This window comes from Lissotriton helveticus, chromosome 4_1 (assembly GCF_964261635.1).
Source record: "Lissotriton helveticus chromosome 4_1, aLisHel1.1, whole genome shotgun sequence".
NCBI classification, from domain to species: Eukaryota; Metazoa; Chordata; class Amphibia; order Caudata; family Salamandridae; genus Lissotriton; species Lissotriton helveticus.
The window spans coordinates 1,063,285,103-1,063,304,778 of NC_136063.1; the positions used below are offsets into that span (position 1 = coordinate 1,063,285,103).

At 42.5% G+C, this 19,676-nt stretch overlaps 1 protein-coding gene across 3 annotated transcripts in view; it reads right to left on the reverse strand.

Moving 5' to 3' along the window:
• TRIO (trio Rho guanine nucleotide exchange factor) overlaps nt 1-19,676 on the reverse strand; it is a 4,034,553-nt gene that overhangs the window by 2,089,407 nt on the left and 1,925,470 nt on the right. For all 3 annotated transcript variants that reach the window (XM_078687660.1, XM_078687659.1, XM_078687661.1), the window contains exon 33: nt 19,563-19,662. In XM_078687660.1, coding sequence (XP_078543786.1) covers nt 19,563-19,662 — 100 coding nt within the window. The remainder of the gene's footprint in view (nt 1-19,562; nt 19,663-19,676) is intronic.

The window sequence follows — 19,676 nt, forward strand, 5'->3', positions numbered from 1 at the left end:
TTTTGATCACCAACTCCCTGATGACTGGTGCACAAATCGAAAGGCAACCCCGAGTTATCTCTGACCATAGTCCATTAATTTTAACTGTTAGATTAGGTCAGACGCAAAGAAGGGACACACAATGAACATTCGAAAGAGCACTATAGAAGGACGAGGCATATCAAAAATATATGGAGGGGTGGATCAAGAGCTATTGGGATATTAATAGAGAAACAGCGTGGTATGGGATGCTTTTAAGGCGGGGGTCAGGGGCGAGACATTGAGTTTTGTATTGTTTAGACAAAAAAGGGAAAAAGCCAGGATAGAGGAACTATGTAAAAATCTTCTTAAAGAAGAGGATGAACTATCATTAGCTATACAGCAGCATCTCCCTCTAGACCAGCACCTGCTTAAAATTGTGGCTCTCAGGGCAGAAGCCACAGAAAATATCGCCAAGAAGGCAGCAGAGAACTATCTGATTAAAAAGGAAGCCGCATATGAGTTAAGCGAGAGGGTGGGCCATATATTAGCCATACGAACCAGGCAGAGACTAGCGTCATCAGATATTAAGGAAATAATGGACGGGCAGGGTATCTCTGTCTCCGAAGCAGACTCAGTGAGGGAAGTCTTCAGGCAATTCTATACGGACTTATATGCTAGCGGTAACGTAGGAGGACTAGTGGAGATAGAGAGCTACCTAAGGGATATCCTTCCGCCGCCTATAACAGAGGAAAAAAAGGAGGGGTTAGACTCCTCACTCCACCTTGAGGAATTCATGTCAGCTTTGAGTAGTCTCCCGTCTGGTAAAGCAGCGGGCCCGGACCAGATACCGGTGGAGTTCTACAAAGTGTTCCAAGGTGTGATTATTATAGATATGTTTAATGTTATGCTGCAGTCGCAAAAGGGGAAGTCGATACCGGATTCATGGGGGGAGCGGACATTATTGTGATTTTAAAAAAAGGGAAACCGTCAACTGCACCTGGCTCATATAGGCCAATCTCACTAATGAACGCCGACGCCAAAATGTATTCCAAAATGTTGGCTATGAGGCTAGCTGGGATTATAGAGTGTTTGGTAAGCCCCTCACAACACGGGCAGTGCTTTTTCTAGACGCTGAGAAGGCGTTCGATAGGGACTCCTGGGACTACCTGTGGCAAACTTTGAGATGGAGCGGCATAGGAGAGGGCTATATAAAAGCTGTACAGACTTTATATAAAGATCCAACGGCAAGGATCAGAGTCAACAGGGGGTATTCAGCAGCAGTTAAGATCTGTAGGGGGACCAGGCAAGGCTGTCCATCATCCCCCCTTCTGTTTGCGCTATATTTGGACCCTCTCTTGCGAAGGTTGGAAGGCAACCCCGAGATTCCGCCAATGAGATTAAACGGGTGCGAGGTTAAGACGTTGGCTTACGCGGACGACGTGGCCATTTTGACTCCTAACCCATCTGTGGCTATCAGAGAAGTGGAAGCCGAGGCGCAGCGGTTTGGGCAGGCCTCGGGGTAAAGTTTGAATAGAACCAAGACCCAGATAGTAGGCAATAGGTATGTAGGTTGTAATGATCAAAGGGTGGTTGGTTCGGCTGTATATTTGGGTGTGGTAATCTCAGCAGATCTAGATACCGTGGTACAGAATAATATGGCTCCCTTAATGAACAGGGTGAAGACAGATTTGGAAAGAATGAATAACTTGCATCTATCCCTAGTGGGCTGTACTAACGTTATAAAGATGTTGATATTGCCTACATTTTTGTATTTTTTTAGGTCGATTCCTTTATTTTTTGAAGGAAGATGGTTCCATGCATTGGAGATAATTCTTAATAGATTCATCTGGGCGCAGGGTAAAACGTGGAGGGCCTATAGGTTCGTCTCCCTCCCGAGAGAGAGGGGTGGGCGGGGTGCACCAGATTTTAGACTATATTATTGGGCAGCTGCCATACAATATATGCAGGGGTTGATTGGGGGCGCTGGTCTCGATCAAAGAATCACTAGTAATTCCACCAAAGTCTATACCACGGTTTTAGGGGTTGAGGCGGAAAACTGCTTTTTAAATTGTACTGACTTCGGATATTACAGGAGGACGAGGTTTAAGACAGTAGGTGCAGCAATTAAAATCTGGAATGCTTTTTTAACGAAATTTGTCTTGGGGAGATTTAATTGGTACACCTGGATGTATAAAAACAGATCCTTTCCAGATAGGACAATGGCAGGGTGGGTTGAGAAGGGGAAGGTCCAGATTGGGGATGTGATGGACTCTGAGGGCCTCGTGCAGTTTTCAGATTTGGCAAATAAATATGGTTTAGATAGGCGGGACTTTTTCAAATACCTGCAAGTGAGAAGCTTTTTATGCACTAAGCGGGGAGGACCGGCGGGGTTTGGCAAAATTGAAATACTGGAGAAAATAAGGCTAGGGGGGGACTGTACTATCCGTAGTTTCTACGCAAGCTTTGCAGAAGGGAAACTTGATGATAGAGATAAATATAGTGTCATGTATTCCTATAGGTTCTGAATCGATCCCCCTATTCCTGACCCTATTCTAGTTAAACAAACCAACAAGTTAACTAGCAGTCAGCCCATGAGGCAGAAAACCCCTATGATGCAGATACCGTTATCTGACGCAGTCACACTACGGCACAGGAACGTGTTATCTGATTAGGTCATAACACTTGCGATCTAATTAGACAAGCGATATTCCTCCAGCCCCTGATAAGGCATACGGAGTTCTCATAACAAATCAAACCTATGACAACCTGGGCAAAACCCTGCGGCCATTGTTTTGATTTCACCGAGAACTTTAGTAAAAGAATGTGCTAACGAGCAAGTCGTATGACATCTTTATTGACGTATCTATGTCCATCCTTACGTCAATCTCGGCACCTTAAAGGTATAAATATTACCGATCTTGCCATATGCAAACACACGCGTGGTGACGAGACGGAGCAGCCATACTTGCCGAAGCGAAGAGCAGAGCAGACCCCGCTGGCAGCAGCCCCGCCTTTCTGACGCGCTGAGAGACGCGCTGCTTTCTCCTGCCGAGAATCCAGCACTGGCGTTTCTGGGCAGCCCTCGCAGGCCACCTGGAATATCGAGACCAGAGAGAGAGATACCATTCCTCATTCATCCTAAATTCCAGGTACAGAACTGAATAACCCCTCACAGAGAATTCTTTAGTTATTCACTTGGCAAAAACAAACTTAACTTAAACTGTAACTATCTATTCCCGCCCACGTATTAGACTTAGGTCAGGTACACGGGGTAGGCGTATCTAGAAACACCAGTTGAGTACGTTTAGTCAAATGTATATGTGTATATAATATATTTTATTCATTTTAAAACATCTTATGGCTTAGAAACCATATCAATGTTTTTACAGTATTATTTTATACTATTGCTTTTAATGTATGCACTTTACTTAACTATAAGTATTGCAATAATATCGATCCATGTCTCTTGTATGAGAAAAGAGACTGATCAATAAATAACACCTTTTTATTGAACACGCCCGTCTCTTCCTTTTCTCTACATTCTGATGAGACTAAGAATGCACGTACTGACTGAGTAAAATAATTTGCCTTTTGTTCACACGACTCTCGAGATTGACTCTTGATTAGGGGAGAGCAAAGTTGTCATGTTCTATGGTTGTCAGAAACTAAATCCCTTCTTGTCTAATCAGGGAAGTTAATTCCTCCTTGAACATTCGAGAAAGTTTCTAGTGAACTCTGAGCTACGCTGGCAAACCCAAAACTTTAAGTCTAGTATCGACAGTAGTAGACCTAGTTAACGTCTGGCCTAGGCCTTTACTGCTGTAGGTATTATTCCAATGCGCAGAGCCTATTGGGAAGATAGGAGCTACACTACATGGCGCCCAACGCGTTTGGAAAGGGCGATAAAACTAACGTAAGACATTTAGAGTAACTCAGTAACTCAGTCGTGCTTTCTCACTCAGACCCCTTTTCCCAAATACTCCAAAGACGTCTGGAGTGGGTGAAAGGTTATATCCGCCAGACCTCGCAGGAGGGAACTCCTATGTATGGTTCTTGGTAAAGTCAACGTTGAAGGATAAACAGTTCCAAAATATTGTGCATCTAATCTTTGTTTCCATAAGAAACCTGATCTGCAAACAAAAGAAATACCCTTCAGGACAGTAAAATGTCAGACAATGAAGAAGAAAGAGAGGCAGTTAGATTAGCAGCTGACATAGCAGAAGCTGATACTGCACTACAAAATGCAGACCCGGATATAATACTCATCCCGGTCATTAAAAGAAAATCTATAACCTTAAAACTTATAGAAAATGGACTGACACCTAGAGGTGGCACAGTCATATTCGTAATTGAGGCACACGAATATCGGCAGACAGAGGTATATTATTCATGGATACATTTTCCAGCAGAAAATGCTGTAACAAAGTACTTCCACTATTACAAAATAGAGGAACCTCCTAATGAGTACACTCCTTTCGAGGAGGTGGAAGTACCACTCAAATTCCAAGAGCATTTGCTCTTATTTGATGGCGCCCTAAAACATAATAATCACATCACCAGGCTCGGTCCTTTAGGTAGACCAGGAGCAACGTGGCCGGTCCTAGCCGGATACACACCACATCCAGACATCAATGGGATGTCTGCAGCAGAGCTGTTAACACAGCTAAAACAATTAATAAAAATTCATAGACAATTAGTTCAGTATGTGATGCGGACTTCAACAATTCAGCCAGCGATTAAACTCCCACAGCTGACCCCTCACCAGGGGAACACAAATAAAATTACACCACAGAACATCCAATCCTGCCTAGGTAAAGTACCGGCTAAACGGGAACAAATACCATTCTGGTTGGCACAGAAAATTACCCAAATAGAGGCGGTGTTTCCTGACACCACCCCGCTAGAAAAACACAGGATTCTGACTATCTGTCTCCCAATGGGAATCGCACCACACGTGGAGGACTGTGACACTTGGGGTACAGTCTTTGCTTCCATCTACACAAAAACGCACGGTGTTCCATCCATTTCGGTGATACCAGATGTGCTAAAACAAATTCAAGACGAATACGGTCCAGAACCCGCTTTAACTCTTGGTATGAAATTACTGAAAGACTTCAAGCAGGTCTCGGCTATATTATTAGCCAACATAAAAGGTGAATCAGCCAACGTGGCGATCCGCCAGAGGTTAAAAGAGACAGATATAGCAGACCAACCAGCTGAAATTGCCAGAATCATAGAAAAATCCTATGAGGAACTAGGTAGAGATAGTTTAGGTGGAATACCAGTAAAACCGCAACTGACTGTAAGTCCAGAAAAAATATTTTTTAATAATAATTCACCAAAAAAGAACTGGGATGGAAACAAACAATCCAATCCTAAAGAAAAGAAATTCCAGTCCAGAGGAAGGTCTCCTAGGCGAAGAGAGAAATCTCCGAACCAAAGACACAGGTCACCCCAGAGTGACCCCTCTGGGAAAAGATATAACCTTAGAAATAGGGATAATATAAAAAAGCCTGTTAGATATCAAGACATTGATACGCGTCCCTCTCAATCTTTTCAGACTTCCTCGCAGAAATCGGAAAGAAGAGGACGATCAGAACAAAGAGAAGAGCACGCCAAGTCCAAAGACAAGGAACCTGCTCAACTAAAAAAGAAATTACAATTTCCAAAAAAGAAGGTAGCCAGTATCAAGGTAGTTAACAATGCCGAGAATACTGAGGACAACTGAAAAACGGAGAGTGGGCTCAGACAATGCTAGACAGCGCAGCAGAAGTGAGCATAGCTCGCAAAGTCCTTATGAATCATCTGGAGACAGTGGACACGAATGAATATCTTCAAGTGGAAACTGCAGACACCAGGGTTAGCAAACCTCACAAGATATACGAGATAACATTACGAATAGAGGGAGATAAGACTAGGAAAATAAGGGGACTATTTTGGGATAACCTCTCCAAGGGTTATGACATCCTTCTAGCTGAAAAAGACTGGCCACCAGAGTTTGTCAGGGAGTGCCCTCATGGCGAAGAAGTAATTATGCCTGCCTTCTCAAATCAAATTCCAATCCATAAAAAATACACACTTGCTAGAAAGTGGGCAGTGGCTCTAGCACCTGCTTTATATAAAAATCATGTAGGATGGGATGAGGATTCTCCTCCTCACAAAATCCAGTTAAAATCACAACCTACTGCACAAAGGCAGTACCCAATTAAGCAAGAAGCTAAAAAACAGGTAAATGAAATACTAGATCAGCTAGAATACCAGGGGGTGATTGAAACTTGCACCTCACAAATGAACAATCCTTTGTTTCCGGTCTCCAAACCAGACAATTCATATCGTCTAGTTTTGGATTACCGACACCTTAACACATGTTGCAAAACTTTTGCAGTGCAAAACTCACACAGTGCTGCACTAATGAATAACATAGTGCGCAAAAAATACAAAACAACCTTAGACATCTCTAATGGATTCTTTTGTCAAAACATAGCACCAGAGAGCAGATATTTAACTGCATTCTCAGTAAATGGCACTCAAAAACAATTCTGTCGGTTAGCCCAGGGGTACAAGAACAGTCCGGGGGTATTCTCAGCGAGAGTAACAGAATTACTACAACTATATGATGATGAAGCATTATCTTATGTCGATGACATTTACTTAACAGATGATGACTTGGAGACTCACTTGAAAAGAGTGAACACCATAATACTTGGGTTCGCTGCAGAGGGTTACAAATTCAACTTTAAAAAATCCAGAATTGCCCATCTGACAGTCCTATACGAAGGATATGAATTATCAAGTATAGCCTGGTTGACAATTTTTTGAGAACTAGAAGAATTAAAAAATCTAGAATATGAAGAAACATATCCTCTGCCAATCGACATTCTGCCTTTACGACATTACGCCTGTGTAATCTATACAGACGGACATGCTCAACCCTCCGTTTGGGGAGAACAAGCATACAACCCCACATGTGAGATTACAAAAGAAGTGTGGCGCGGAGGTAAACTAAAACCTCTATTAACAAAGACACACTCAGTAGAAACTAATTCAGAACAACAAACTGAAATATTAGCTTTGAAAATGGCGCTAGATAATGCGGATCGTGAATTCCCGACACTTATAGTGTCAGATTCATATTACTGCGTCAAATCATATAACAGCGATTTGCAGACATGGATTCAAAAAGGTTACAAAGATGACACAGATGCACCAATAAAGCAGAAACTGCTCTGGGAACAAATAGCTCTTTTACAAAAAGAACTACCAAAGACTCACGTGACTCACTCACTGAGTCATCAGCGTGATGGCGTTCACGTTGTAGGGAATTCATTGGCTGAAACAGCCGCAGCGGCAGCCACTAAATCGGCTCCTGTAGTTCGAAAAAAGCGTACATTAAAATACATTGACGGTGAAACAGTGCTGGCGGTGAAAACGTCATCAAAAGGCGACTGCTCAGCGTTACCGTTCAACTATCCACTCAATTATACATACACAATCGATGCAAACTCCGTCCCTTTTGCTCGAATCCCTGGAGTGGGGGATAGGGTGATTCCAAACATAGACAGGAGAAACTTGTTAATCGCAGACGCACATATGGGCGAGGGTCTCAGACACCTTAAACTAAAAGATTCTCTGGAAGAATTACAATCAAGGTACTGGTGGCCAGGCATGAGCCTGCGTCATACCATGTTTGTAAAAAACTGCCTAAACTGCAACAGAGATCGCAGTGGGGAAAGAAACAGTTTAAAACCTCGTCGTTCTACTCCAGAAAAAATCAGGAGTAAAAAGGAAGGGTTGCGATTAACATATACAGGCTAGTTCCACTTATAATGTAGATCACCAGCACTCGGCTGACGTCCGGACTGTTATACAAAGATTTGCGAGTCTAAATGGCATATACGCTAAGAGCATGCTACGTTTGACCATTGTCTCCACTCTAGCCCTCAAGCCTGAGGGGAAACATGACCAAATGAGCACAGCCCAGCGGGAATCTTCTCACTTCCTTCCTGAGGGTACGGGATGGTGTAAAGAAAAAAACCAAGGCATAAAGCAATCTATAGCGGAAAGGATATTAGGTTCGGGAGCTGGGTGGGTCAAACATCTAATAAGTGTCCAACGTAGTCTCAATAACTTGCCAAGAAATTCTCTGAAGGGATTCAGTGCGTACGAATTATTATTTGGAACTAGGATGATGATCTCTGACATTGATAGTCAGACTTCAGTGGTGAAAGAAAAAAGCTTTGATATCAAAGACCGTTTGGCTATTTTGCAGGACTTAAACAAAACAAGAAAAGACCTGAGCAACATAAAGTTGAAACAACAGCCAACAACCACTGAAGAACCACCACCTGTCCCAGCAAGACCTGTCTGGATTCCAAAAGTCGGGGATCTAGTCAGGGAAAAGATCGCGGTAAAGAAGGAATTTGGGCCTTCTTACAGAAAAGCAGTTCCTGTCTTGTCTGTCAACGGGACAAGATCAGTTGTACTACCGCCACTTGCTGGTAAAAAGGAGAACCGAGTTGTATCCACCGACCTGGTAAAACCACAACATGTGGCTGATAACAAACAGTAGGCCAAGTGGACTCCCAATAAGTAGCAGAACACCAAGGTTTGCTACCAGTACAGAGGTCCTAACGAAGAGGCTCATCACATTCGAAACGCCTACAGAAGAACAACAAGGACTATGCAACAATGCAATAGAACTAAGACCTCTGAATACCCAAATAAAAACATTTAGCAGAGACACACCAATCTATAATGAAGTACCAAGTGAAAATGCAAGAAACAGAAATCCTGAACCAATTGGAACAATTGACAGAACTGCATCCGGCTACTTCATTAACTTCGATGATTCCTCTGAGGGCTTCAGCGAATCAAAGACACAGCCATCATCAAAAACCTTTAAAGACAAAGCTAAGGAACTTTTGAGACAACTGAAAAAAACATATCTGATTTCTCCATGGATTGAATTTTGGGTGGGTTTTGGTGCATTTATCCTCATACTTTGGCTCATCATGGTACTTACTTTGGGACGCTTCATTGAGGGAAAATATGCTAAAATGGACACAGCAAGTCAGAAAATCAACTTGATCCTCAAACCACACACATCTTCACACGTCGAGAAAAGAGAACTTTCTTCAGCCAACTTCACAGCCAATCCGATACCTGGTGGGGTAGCCTGGGACAACACTGACTATGAAATTTTTGGTCCGGTCGAGATCCTGAAATATCCACACCAAATTAAGATCTCATTGAGTGACTTTGCAAAACCAAACTCATTTGCCGATGATTGGGACTTCGAAAACATTAATAATATGATGTCTGACTTAGTAATGTCTGCTAAATTTACCAAACATGATTATTTGCAGGGTTCTACAAATTATGACAGTATGTATTGCTATAACCACTATGGTAACCACTTTTTACATAGATCTGCACAACCTAGAAATGTTTTAAATTATAGTCAATGGGAACATTGTGCAACACCTCCAAAAGGGAGCTCAAGAACCGTTTACGACAAATATTCATATTTTTCAGGTTTTAACACAAGTAATGCTGAAACATTTTATTTTAAATTGTCGAACAAGACAGGAACCAAAACCATGATAACCAACACAAAATTGTTATATTCAGACTCATTTTTTGAACAAATGAATACTTTTGGATTTGATTATTGGGACAAAAATGTTGAATTGAAAAGTGTTTGGGGTACAAAAGAATGGCAAGTACAGGGTATAGAAGCTTTGTTTAGAGCCTGCATGATCCCAGAACAAATGATATTTTTAAATGACACTGTTCAACAGACCACCTGTCTTGGCTTAGCCAAAATCAAAGATTTAAATAAACCGTCTATTCCAAAGCCAATAATGTTTAGCAATAACTCTTATACAGATGAAGAGATAGACGTAAACCATATATTAAACCAAAACAGAACACATCCTGATTGGAAACAGTGGTTGATCTGGCCCACAGATACTAATAACTGTCAAGACAGATTCCTGAACAAAACGCAGGGGTTCAAAACGACCAGGCCAGACCCTAGATATCCTCAAAGACATCACCCAGGGATAATAACCACCTACAGTGTGGGCAAATTATGCCTTCAATGGCTACAAACTTCCACACTGGCAGAAATTAAGCAACACCTAACTTTACTTACTGATGGTGCTGACTTGCGTGATTTCACTTTGGGACCACGCAAACAGCGTCAAAAGCGTTTCATAGCAGCCTCTGTATATGCAGCATACAATGAGGCCTGGAAGGTTACTCAAATTGAAACAGCAGAGAAAATACGGGAAATTGACCGTATTAATTTGGAAAAATCACTTTCTGTAGTGGACAATGGGTTAATGACTCTGTCCTCCAGAATTTTTTCTTTGGACAGCATTGTGTCGTCAGCAATCGATATATTATCGCAAGACTTACTGTTATTACAACACGGTCAGTCACAATTGCGATCTATTGTACAGCTTGGCTGGACGTTACAAAATCTGCGTTCAGGCTATGTGCCTTGGCGTTTAATCAACACAACGTCACTATTCCAAATCTTTAACCTTACTGATAGACAAATCAGTATGGCGCAAAAAGGTGCTGATTATACAATCTTGAGCATTGAAAAACTAGAAAGATTACCAATGACAATGTCAGAACGACCTGTCAATGAATGGATAATACATGGGATAATAAATATTCCAATCTCAACCTTCAGGTTTCAATACTGCCAAAAATATATACAGGCTGGCATGTACGAGAAATTGGGAAAGGGGTACCTTAAAACAACATGGAACCTGCCCTATTCACATGCATGTGTCAGTAATAAAGGACAGAAAGTGTTTCTTAGTGGCAACAATTGTGCGATGTCACTAAGTGGCACACTTCTGTGTAACGGAATTAGTTTGCATGGAGCCTGTGAAGGGAATTCATACAACCTTTCATGTCACCAGCAAGGCGCACCTGCAACAGAAATAGAACCATTCTTTCAAAGACTCTATAATGGGAGTTACATTCTTATTGTAGACCGCAGATGTTGTAGTCTTATGCCCGGGACTCCTTATCTAGTAACTACTACTGCGAAGGTCAAGTGCTGTGGACGCACATTGTTCCCCAGCTCCTTCCCAGACAGGGAGGCAAGGGCATGGCCCGATTTGAAAATTACTTCTATTCGAATAGATACTTTAAGCAGAATGAAAACAGTCCTTCTTCAGACGCCTACCAGGCTCTCGTCATCAAAAGAAACGTATGATCTACAAGTCGCAAGGACGACTGCAGAGATACATACATTATTATCAACTAATTCCCCCGTACATTTCGCGGAAATCCTGAATGAAATCTTAAATATTTCTGATACCAATGGGGTCTCAAAGGTATTTAAGACAGTATTTTCGATGGCATTAACACCATTCAAAGCCATACTGGGTATTTTTCCAGATTTCGTCCATTCGATTTTTGGCGGACTTCCCCTGATCCTGGGACTAATTGCAGGAATCCTATTCTTAGTCCTTATTTTTCGTTATGGCAACCCATGTCACAGACAAAACTCTTGCGACAAGGGAAGAAACAATCCTAGCCATTGGATACCGGGACCGGATATCAAAAATCCTGGGACTCTCCCGGCTTAGAGACCTGAACATGACTTGGTTTCTATCATTTCGACCAATGTGGCAAAGATGTGTTTTACCTGTATTGAGGTGTCTGCTATGCGGAGAAGAATGCGTGTTAGACACCTGTCTGACGCTACAATCAGATGCGCCGATGGATGCAGAAACATTGTTGAGCCCGATCAAGGTTCATGCTTTGTGCTGCCCTCAAAGGCTACCAATCCTGATGACGGCATTCGTGGAAGCTTCACCACTACGATTGATGGGTAGTGAAGTTCAAGATGAAAGCAGCATCGAACAGGTACGACCTTCTGTCAGTAATGCAAATCAGAATGTCAATGGAGACAATCATGCGCAAGAATGCATGATTACACCTATTTCCGAGTTAGTGGAACTTTCCCAGGAAGCTGTTGACAGTTTTTTCGAAAGCCTAAATGATATGATGTTCTCACCCGAACAGAAATAGAGACTTTTGAGCAAGCTCGCACACGGCGTTCCCTGAATTCGGCCTTCAACTTTAAAAATAAAGTCACATGAACGTTTTCGCTCCAGTTCACGGACAGCAGTTTTTCCAGCAGCCCCAAATATTTTTGCATATTTTTCGGGACACTATCTTCTGCTTAAAGTAAGAACTATTCTTAGAGAACTAAGGTTTCTAAATTTTAGATAGCTTATAGACATTAGCTGCCCGCTGGCATGTTCATAAAGATATTTTATTCTGTGATGGAATGGTCTCGAAACTTTTTTCTGTAAGAAACCATTTCATGTGTAATTCTCATATACCAAATAAGCAATAATGTATACAAATGCGATTACTTTGGCATTTTTCTACAGCTTGAGTGCATACCATATATATATGTCTGCAATTTTTTTCAGTATATTTGAAAATTTCAAAATGCATTTATGTATTTTGGGGTGGTAAGGTATACACACTACTCTATAGTATGTTGTACTATGTTATACTATGCCTAGATTAGTAAATATGTCCATAGTTAGCGTGGAGTGGGTGTCATGTATTCCTATAGGTTCTGAATCGATCCCCCTATTCCTGACCCTATTCTAGTTAAACAAACCAACAAGTTAACTAGCAGTCAGCCCATGAGGCAGAAAACCCCCATGATGCAGATACCGTTATCTGACGCAGTCACACTACGGCACAGGAACGTGTTATCTGATTAGGTCATAACACTTGCGATCTAATTAGACAAGCGATATTCCTCCAGCCCCTGATAAGGCATACGGAGTTCTCATAACAAATCAAACCTATGACAACCTGGGCAAAACCCTGCGGCCATTGTTTTGATTTCACCGAGAACTTTAGTAAAAGAATGTGCTAACGAGCAAGTTGTATGACATCTTTATTGACGTATCTATGTCCATCCTTACGTCAATCTCGGCACCTTAAAGGTATAAATATTACCGATCTTGCCATATGCAAACACACGCGTGGTGACGAGACGGAGCAGCCATACTTGCCGAAGCGAAGACCAGAGCAGACCCCGCTGGCAGCAGCCCCGCCTTTCTGACGCGCTGAGAGACGCGCTGCTTTCTCCTGCCGAGAATCCAGCACCGGCGTTTCTGGGCAGCCCTCGCAGGCCACCTGGAATATCGAGACCAGAGAGAGAGAGATACCATTACTCATTCATCCTAAATTCCAGGTACAGAACTGAATAACCCCTCACAGAGAATTCTTTAGTTATTCACTTGGCAAAAACAAACTTAACTTAAACTGTAACTATCTATTCCCGCCCACGTATTAGACTTAGGTCAGGTACACGGGGTAGGCGTATCTAGAAACACCAGTTGAGTACGTTTAGTCAAATGTATATGTGTATATAATATATTTTATTCATTTTAAAACATCTTATGGCTTAGAAACCATATCAATGTTTTTACAGTATTATTTTATACTATTGCTTTTAATGTATGCACTTTACTTAACTATAAGTATTGCAATAATATCGATCCATTTCTCTTGTATGAGAAAAGAGACTGATCAATAAATAACACCTTTTTATTGAACACGCCTGTCTCTTCCTTTTCTCTACATTCTGATGAGACTAAGAATGCACGTACTGACTGAGTAAAATAATTTGCCTTTTGTTCACACGACTCTCGAGATTGACTCTTGATTAGGGGAGAGCAAAGTTGTCATGTTCTATGGTTGTCAGAAACTAAATCCCTTCTTGTCTAATCAGGGAAGTTAATTCCTCCTTGAACATTCGAGAAAGTTTCTAGTGAACTCTGAGCTACGCTGGCAAACCCAAAACTTTAAGTCTAGTATCGACAGTAGTAGACCTAGTTAACGTCTGGCCTAGGCCTTTACTGCTGTAGGTATTATTCCAATGCGCAGAGCCTATTGGGAAGATAGGAGCTACACTACAATAGTAGTAAGTGGGCAGAGAAACTGGATGGTGAATTAGGCTGGTTTCAGGAGTCTCTGGACTTGGGGCGTACAATTCTCTGCTCAGCTCCCCTACAATCACAGCATTATAAAACCTTATATTCATTGCATTTTACACCAGCCAGGATAGCAAAGTGGGGCGGCACCACGGGTATCTCTTGTCCACGTTGCAATTCTTTAGAAGCAGATTTGATACATATATTTGCTACCTGCCCCCAACTACATACTCTAATCAGAGATATAGAGACGTTCCTGGATGTATCTTTAGATATACAAACAACGCTTAATCCTACGTGAATATTACTAGGGATAGGCCCAGAGGTCAATACCCCACAGAGAGAATTTATGTTTATTGCTATGGCAGTGTATAGATTAAGTATAGCTAGGGCTTGGTTAGATAAAAATCCCCCGGTATTGCAAGTATGGTTGGCTAATCTTCTGGCAGTATATAACTTGGAAAAACCCATCTATGCACGGAAAGGCAGGAAAGGGAGGCAGCAGGGTCTAAGAATAAGGGAGCCCATTAATAGATGGAAGGAGGGTCTGGAGCTACCCTGAGGGTAAGGAATAATGCTTGAACTAGTTTATGTGATATTTTTTCATTATATGGTGTCGTTCATTTTCTTTCTTCTTGGTTTTTCTTCTTTCTTTTTTCGTTTCTTTTTTGTTGTTTTTGTTTTTAGCCAATAGGTGAAGCCATGTCATAATAAGGTTGTAATGAAATGTAATTGCAAACAAAATGTACTGTTTATTAACTACTGATACATTAGGATGTCAAGTGCGCTATGATGTATAATCTGTGCAAATTGGAAAATAAAAAATATATTTAAAAAAAAAAGATGACTTTTCACATATATCATTTAGAAAAAAGTGACTTACCAAATCAATGTTGTGGTTATCTGTTCCTACACACGGTGCACATCATTGTTCATGAATGTTATATTCATAAAAAGAAATTACGAAACTATACTTTAGTAAAAAAAAAAAAGGACGGAGAGAGTAAAAAATGATGTGGAGTGGCAGAAGAATAATAGATTTGGTGAAGCTGATAGAAAGGAATGTGTCGTGTAGAAAAAACTTGTCTCACTTATCTTTATAAATACTTTTGACGAAAGTGGTAAACCTACTTTGCTGCGGGTGTTCATCGGGAACGGATGCAGGACATAACTTCGGAAAGGTAAGTTAGATATTATTTTTTATATTGATTATATTTGAAAGGAGGATTAGGTGGTGCCAGTAACTTAATTATGCAATAATTAAAAAAAAAGCTATTGAAAGACTTTTATTTTCGTTGTAAAAGTATTTGTTCTAAAGAAATGTGTGATAAATGTATATTTACATTATAAAATAGATTTTTAGTTGTGTTTTCTTCGTTATAAAAAAATGCGGAGTAATGGTATTTGCGGAATGATAAATGCGTTATGATGGTATGCGGACACATAACAGTCGGGATAACGTCACATATTCATCTCATCATCTCCAGGGCTGCTCTGTGTTGAAGACAATACAAATGGGTCATTGGATATCTGAATCACTGGATTTGAAACTGCCTGTACACCAATTACAGCTTGGAACCGATTTAGGATGATCTACCAAAGGTGCTGACATCAAGACTGAAGTCAAAGCGTTAACAGTCAACACCACAGACTATGTCACAACCTGTTTGGCAGCGAACAAAGACATCTCAGAGGGAGGCTGTGAGAAGTTGGCCTGATGTGCAGTGCTCACTATTCTAGTGATCACTATATATCAGTCCAAACAACCCTTATTGATGATTGGTTGTAAGTCAACCTTATAGACCAGCTATCCTAGTAGCATGGATACGAGCAGTCTAAGGCTAAGACTCTAGAGGGCGTGTTAAGCCAGCTGTTTTACCATCACATTACCCCTTGAACACCCAGTGAAAGGACACCACACAAGTGTTATGAAAATAAACAATGTATTTATTAGAATCACAACAACCCTGTACTCTTTATGAGGACAGGGTGCTAAGCACACAACAAAACTCTTACGAAAATACTTTTAAGTTAGCACGTTACACAAATGCCCGAGGGGCACGAAAAACCATATACGCTAAAAGTGGAATGCGAATTACTAGCAGGTAAGTAACAGTTCTAATAGGCTTTGGAATCGCTAGGACTGGACTAGGGAATCGTTAGATTACTACTAGGAGACCCAGGGGACTCGGGTGCAGAGTGTGCACTCTCACGCGGGATGCGGGACAAAGTCTATGGAAGCTAGAATTCATAAAGTTAGTGTTCACGGGCGAACCCGACCTGGTAGGAAGAAAACGACAGTGGATCCTGACCCTAGGATAGTGAGGCTATGCTGGGACACCGAAGTGCCGAAGTTACCTAGCCCAGGGGCTGCAGCTGCATAGGTCTGAAAAGACGTCGGGGATCTCGTTGCCGGACCAGGAGCCTGGAAGAAGGAAGTTGCTGGCAGGCGACCAGTGAAGGAAAGTTCGATGGATCCAAGCCTGGATCAAGGAAGAAGAAAACCTGAAAGCAGAGGGGACCAAGTTCTTGAATCACTAGCCAGTGATTAAGTGGGCACCAGGATGGCACCGGGCGAAGTCACCGCAGTCAGGTGAGTGGGCGCTGCTGGGCTCTGCAGTCTCTCGGACCAGGAGGCGTTGTCGGCGACCAGGATGGAGGTGCGAGCTGTCCCACGAAGGATGAAGTCGTTGGCGTCGGAGTTACCCAGGATTGGGCAACAAGCCTTGGCTAATTCAAGCCCACGCGGTGGACTCAAAATGGCGTCTTGAGTGGACCAGGAGGGTCCAGGGTGCTCCTCTTCTGGGAGGGAGCAAGGGCCAGTCTGGAGCAACCAGACCAGCAGCAGAAATGTCGTCGGGCGTCGTCAGGAAGGCCACAAGCCAACGGGCTAGTAGCCAAACAACGCGGTGAGCAGCGGAAAGCAGAAGGGCCCCACGCAGATCGTGGAGATGCTGGGGGGCTGCACTTCGGAGCTGGAGCTGCTCAGAGTCGGGGCTTCTCGGACCCCAAAGCACTCACCAGTAGATTACTCGGCGGGCTTGCTGGAAAGAAGTCGTGCAGTCTTGCAGATGGCCGGTCCCTTGAGGTCTCGTCGCACCCACGGTTCTCAGCTGGGGCTGTAGAGGTGGGTAGAGGTCAGAGGTGCCAGGGAAGCCGGTTCTCGTCGAGCTGGGCAGTCGGATTCCGGAGGAAGGACTTACAGCAGACCGCAGTGTTCTTAGATGGTGCCTGCGGATGCAGGGTGACTACTCCTTAGTCACAAGGGAGAAATCTTAGGAAGAAGTCTTGAGTTCCTTTCGCAGAAAGTAGTTTCAGGATTCAAAGATGATCTGATTTGGAAGGGGGCCAGTCTCTACCTTTATCCTGTAAAAAGGGGCTGGCACGCGACTAAGTCCTGCCCTATGGGTGGGACTAGGAGGGGGGTGGTTACACCCACTTCCTTGGCGGGCTTTTCCCCAGCACAGGGTCTGGAGTGACCCTGGAACTGGTTCAAGCCGGCCTATGCATAGTGAGCACCGGGGTGCTACTTGCAGTCACCTTCCTCTAAAGCCCTGCCTACCTACAATACACAAAACCCTGTCTGGGACGGTGCTGGCACCGCCCCTGGCAGGAAACCCTTTGTCCTTATCTCCTGCTCTGGGAGGACTCCCAGCAGCAGGAGGGCAGACTTGTGTCTCGGTGGCAGCATCCATTTTGTGGATGCTAAGGCTCTGTCTGACTTTTAACCGGGTTATAGGTTACAGGCATGTCGTGTCCCTCTAGAAGGGTGGAATGCTAACCCCGTCGCCAGAATTGGCGAGGGGTTAGTATTCCAATTCGTATGACACCTTACTCGACATGTTTTGATAAAGCGATACCAGAGTTGGCACATAACCGCGAGGATTATAATGCACTTAAGAGTATATGGTATGCGATATCATGGAAACGGCTAAGGGATGGATCCCGAACGCCGCAGACAGGCTCAGCTCATGCTAGAGCACCATCTCACACGATTCCAAGCACTCTGCCTTCAGGATTGTTAAGGCCTGCTATAGGAGTGACTGATAGGAGATCTGTGTGTCCATTTTAGGGTTAGATATAGGTATACTATATCTAAAGCAAAGGGTGAGTACACCACCTTGCCCCAGCTGTCGTGCAGCCAGTTGTGTCAGTTTTAGTTAGTCAATCCAGGGGTGGCACAATACATACTTCAGCCCCTGGGAGACTTCTGGGTGCACCTCAGCCCTGGGTACAGGGACTTGGAGAGGGCCCAGTGCCAATTCAGTACCTAAGTACAATTTGGATAGAGAGAACAGCTAGGCTGTGGGTCTGATTAGCAGGCCCACAGCCAGGGAAAGTCGTAAACCAGTGCAGCAAAAAGCAAAAATCTGGGTGATCATAGGATTGCAGACCCTACTCTCCTACAGAGGCAAGGCACAATTTTTGATCATAGCCTCTTTAATTCCTTCAATCTGCAAGGAAGGAATACCAGCACTTGGACTGGCTAAAGAGTAGGGAATGGCTCAGAAAAGAGTTTTAAGGGTCATGCTCCCCATCACTTTCATTTCTTATCCTGATGCTTGTCAATTCTCATGTTTCCTGTGCTTGAAAGTTAGACATATTGACCTAGTAATTAATAAGAATCTGTACTTTGATCTGAAATGCAAGCCTCAATGTGAGGACAAAATCCACATCACACCAAGTCATTTATGGGGCATCTTGTCACTAACAGCTTAACCCAAAATGTCATAATCCTTTCCAAGATACACAGACATGAAAAATGAGGATCAATTGCAAAAATCTGCCTCCTTTAAAGCTCTAGGATTAAATCACAAAGGCTTGGGTAGCGACAATGTCAAATAATTAATACAAATCTTTCCAAAATCCTTGAAAAATGTTGAAAACTGTTTTAAGTATTTACCTGATCCAAATATGCACCTGTTGAAGGTGTGAAAAATAGGAACTGATATTAGCAGAACACCTGTCTTTGTATGGCAAGTCAGTACTGGTTGAGTAGCAAGAAACCCATGACAACGCTGGGCCGAATACAGAGACACTGGTAATGGTGAGTGCTATGTCAAAAGTACCATATCAGCCTGGCTTCAAGTAATTTATCTGTAAAAGTTAATATCCCTTGGGAATATTTCTTCTTGAGATTTTATAACCCATACAGTAGTAGAAATGACCTTTGGATGACCGAAACGTTCTAGTTCACAAAACACTGCATATTGATTACCAAGATGCCATCTTAACTGATGCAAAAAACACTGTGACTAAATATTGTACATGCCTTTTATACTGTTATGAACGTTTGGTCAAAGAACAGTTCTAGAAATTAAAGCTCTTACGATAACATCTGGAAAAGCCAGAAGTCCAAGGTATGTCTTAAAGGTCCATAGTTAATTCTAAGGATGAGAAACAGGACAACTATGGCCTAACAAACTGAAAAAGGAAAAGAACAAAAAAAAAGTTTAGTCCTTAAATCAATTATACAATTTCTTGTATAATGTGCAGGCATGTGCACACACACACACATGGGATTCTGGGTAAAACTCTATATAAAGGCTTTCACTTCATAAGAAAACATACAATAGTCACAAAGGCAATCAGAAGCTTTTAGCTTACCTTATCACTGTCCAGAGTGTTCTGTGAGGTGTGTGAGGCAATGGAAATTGTGTCAGGCTGACTACTAGCATCCCCTTGGCTATCCATGTCCTCGCAATCTCTTAAAAAGAAACG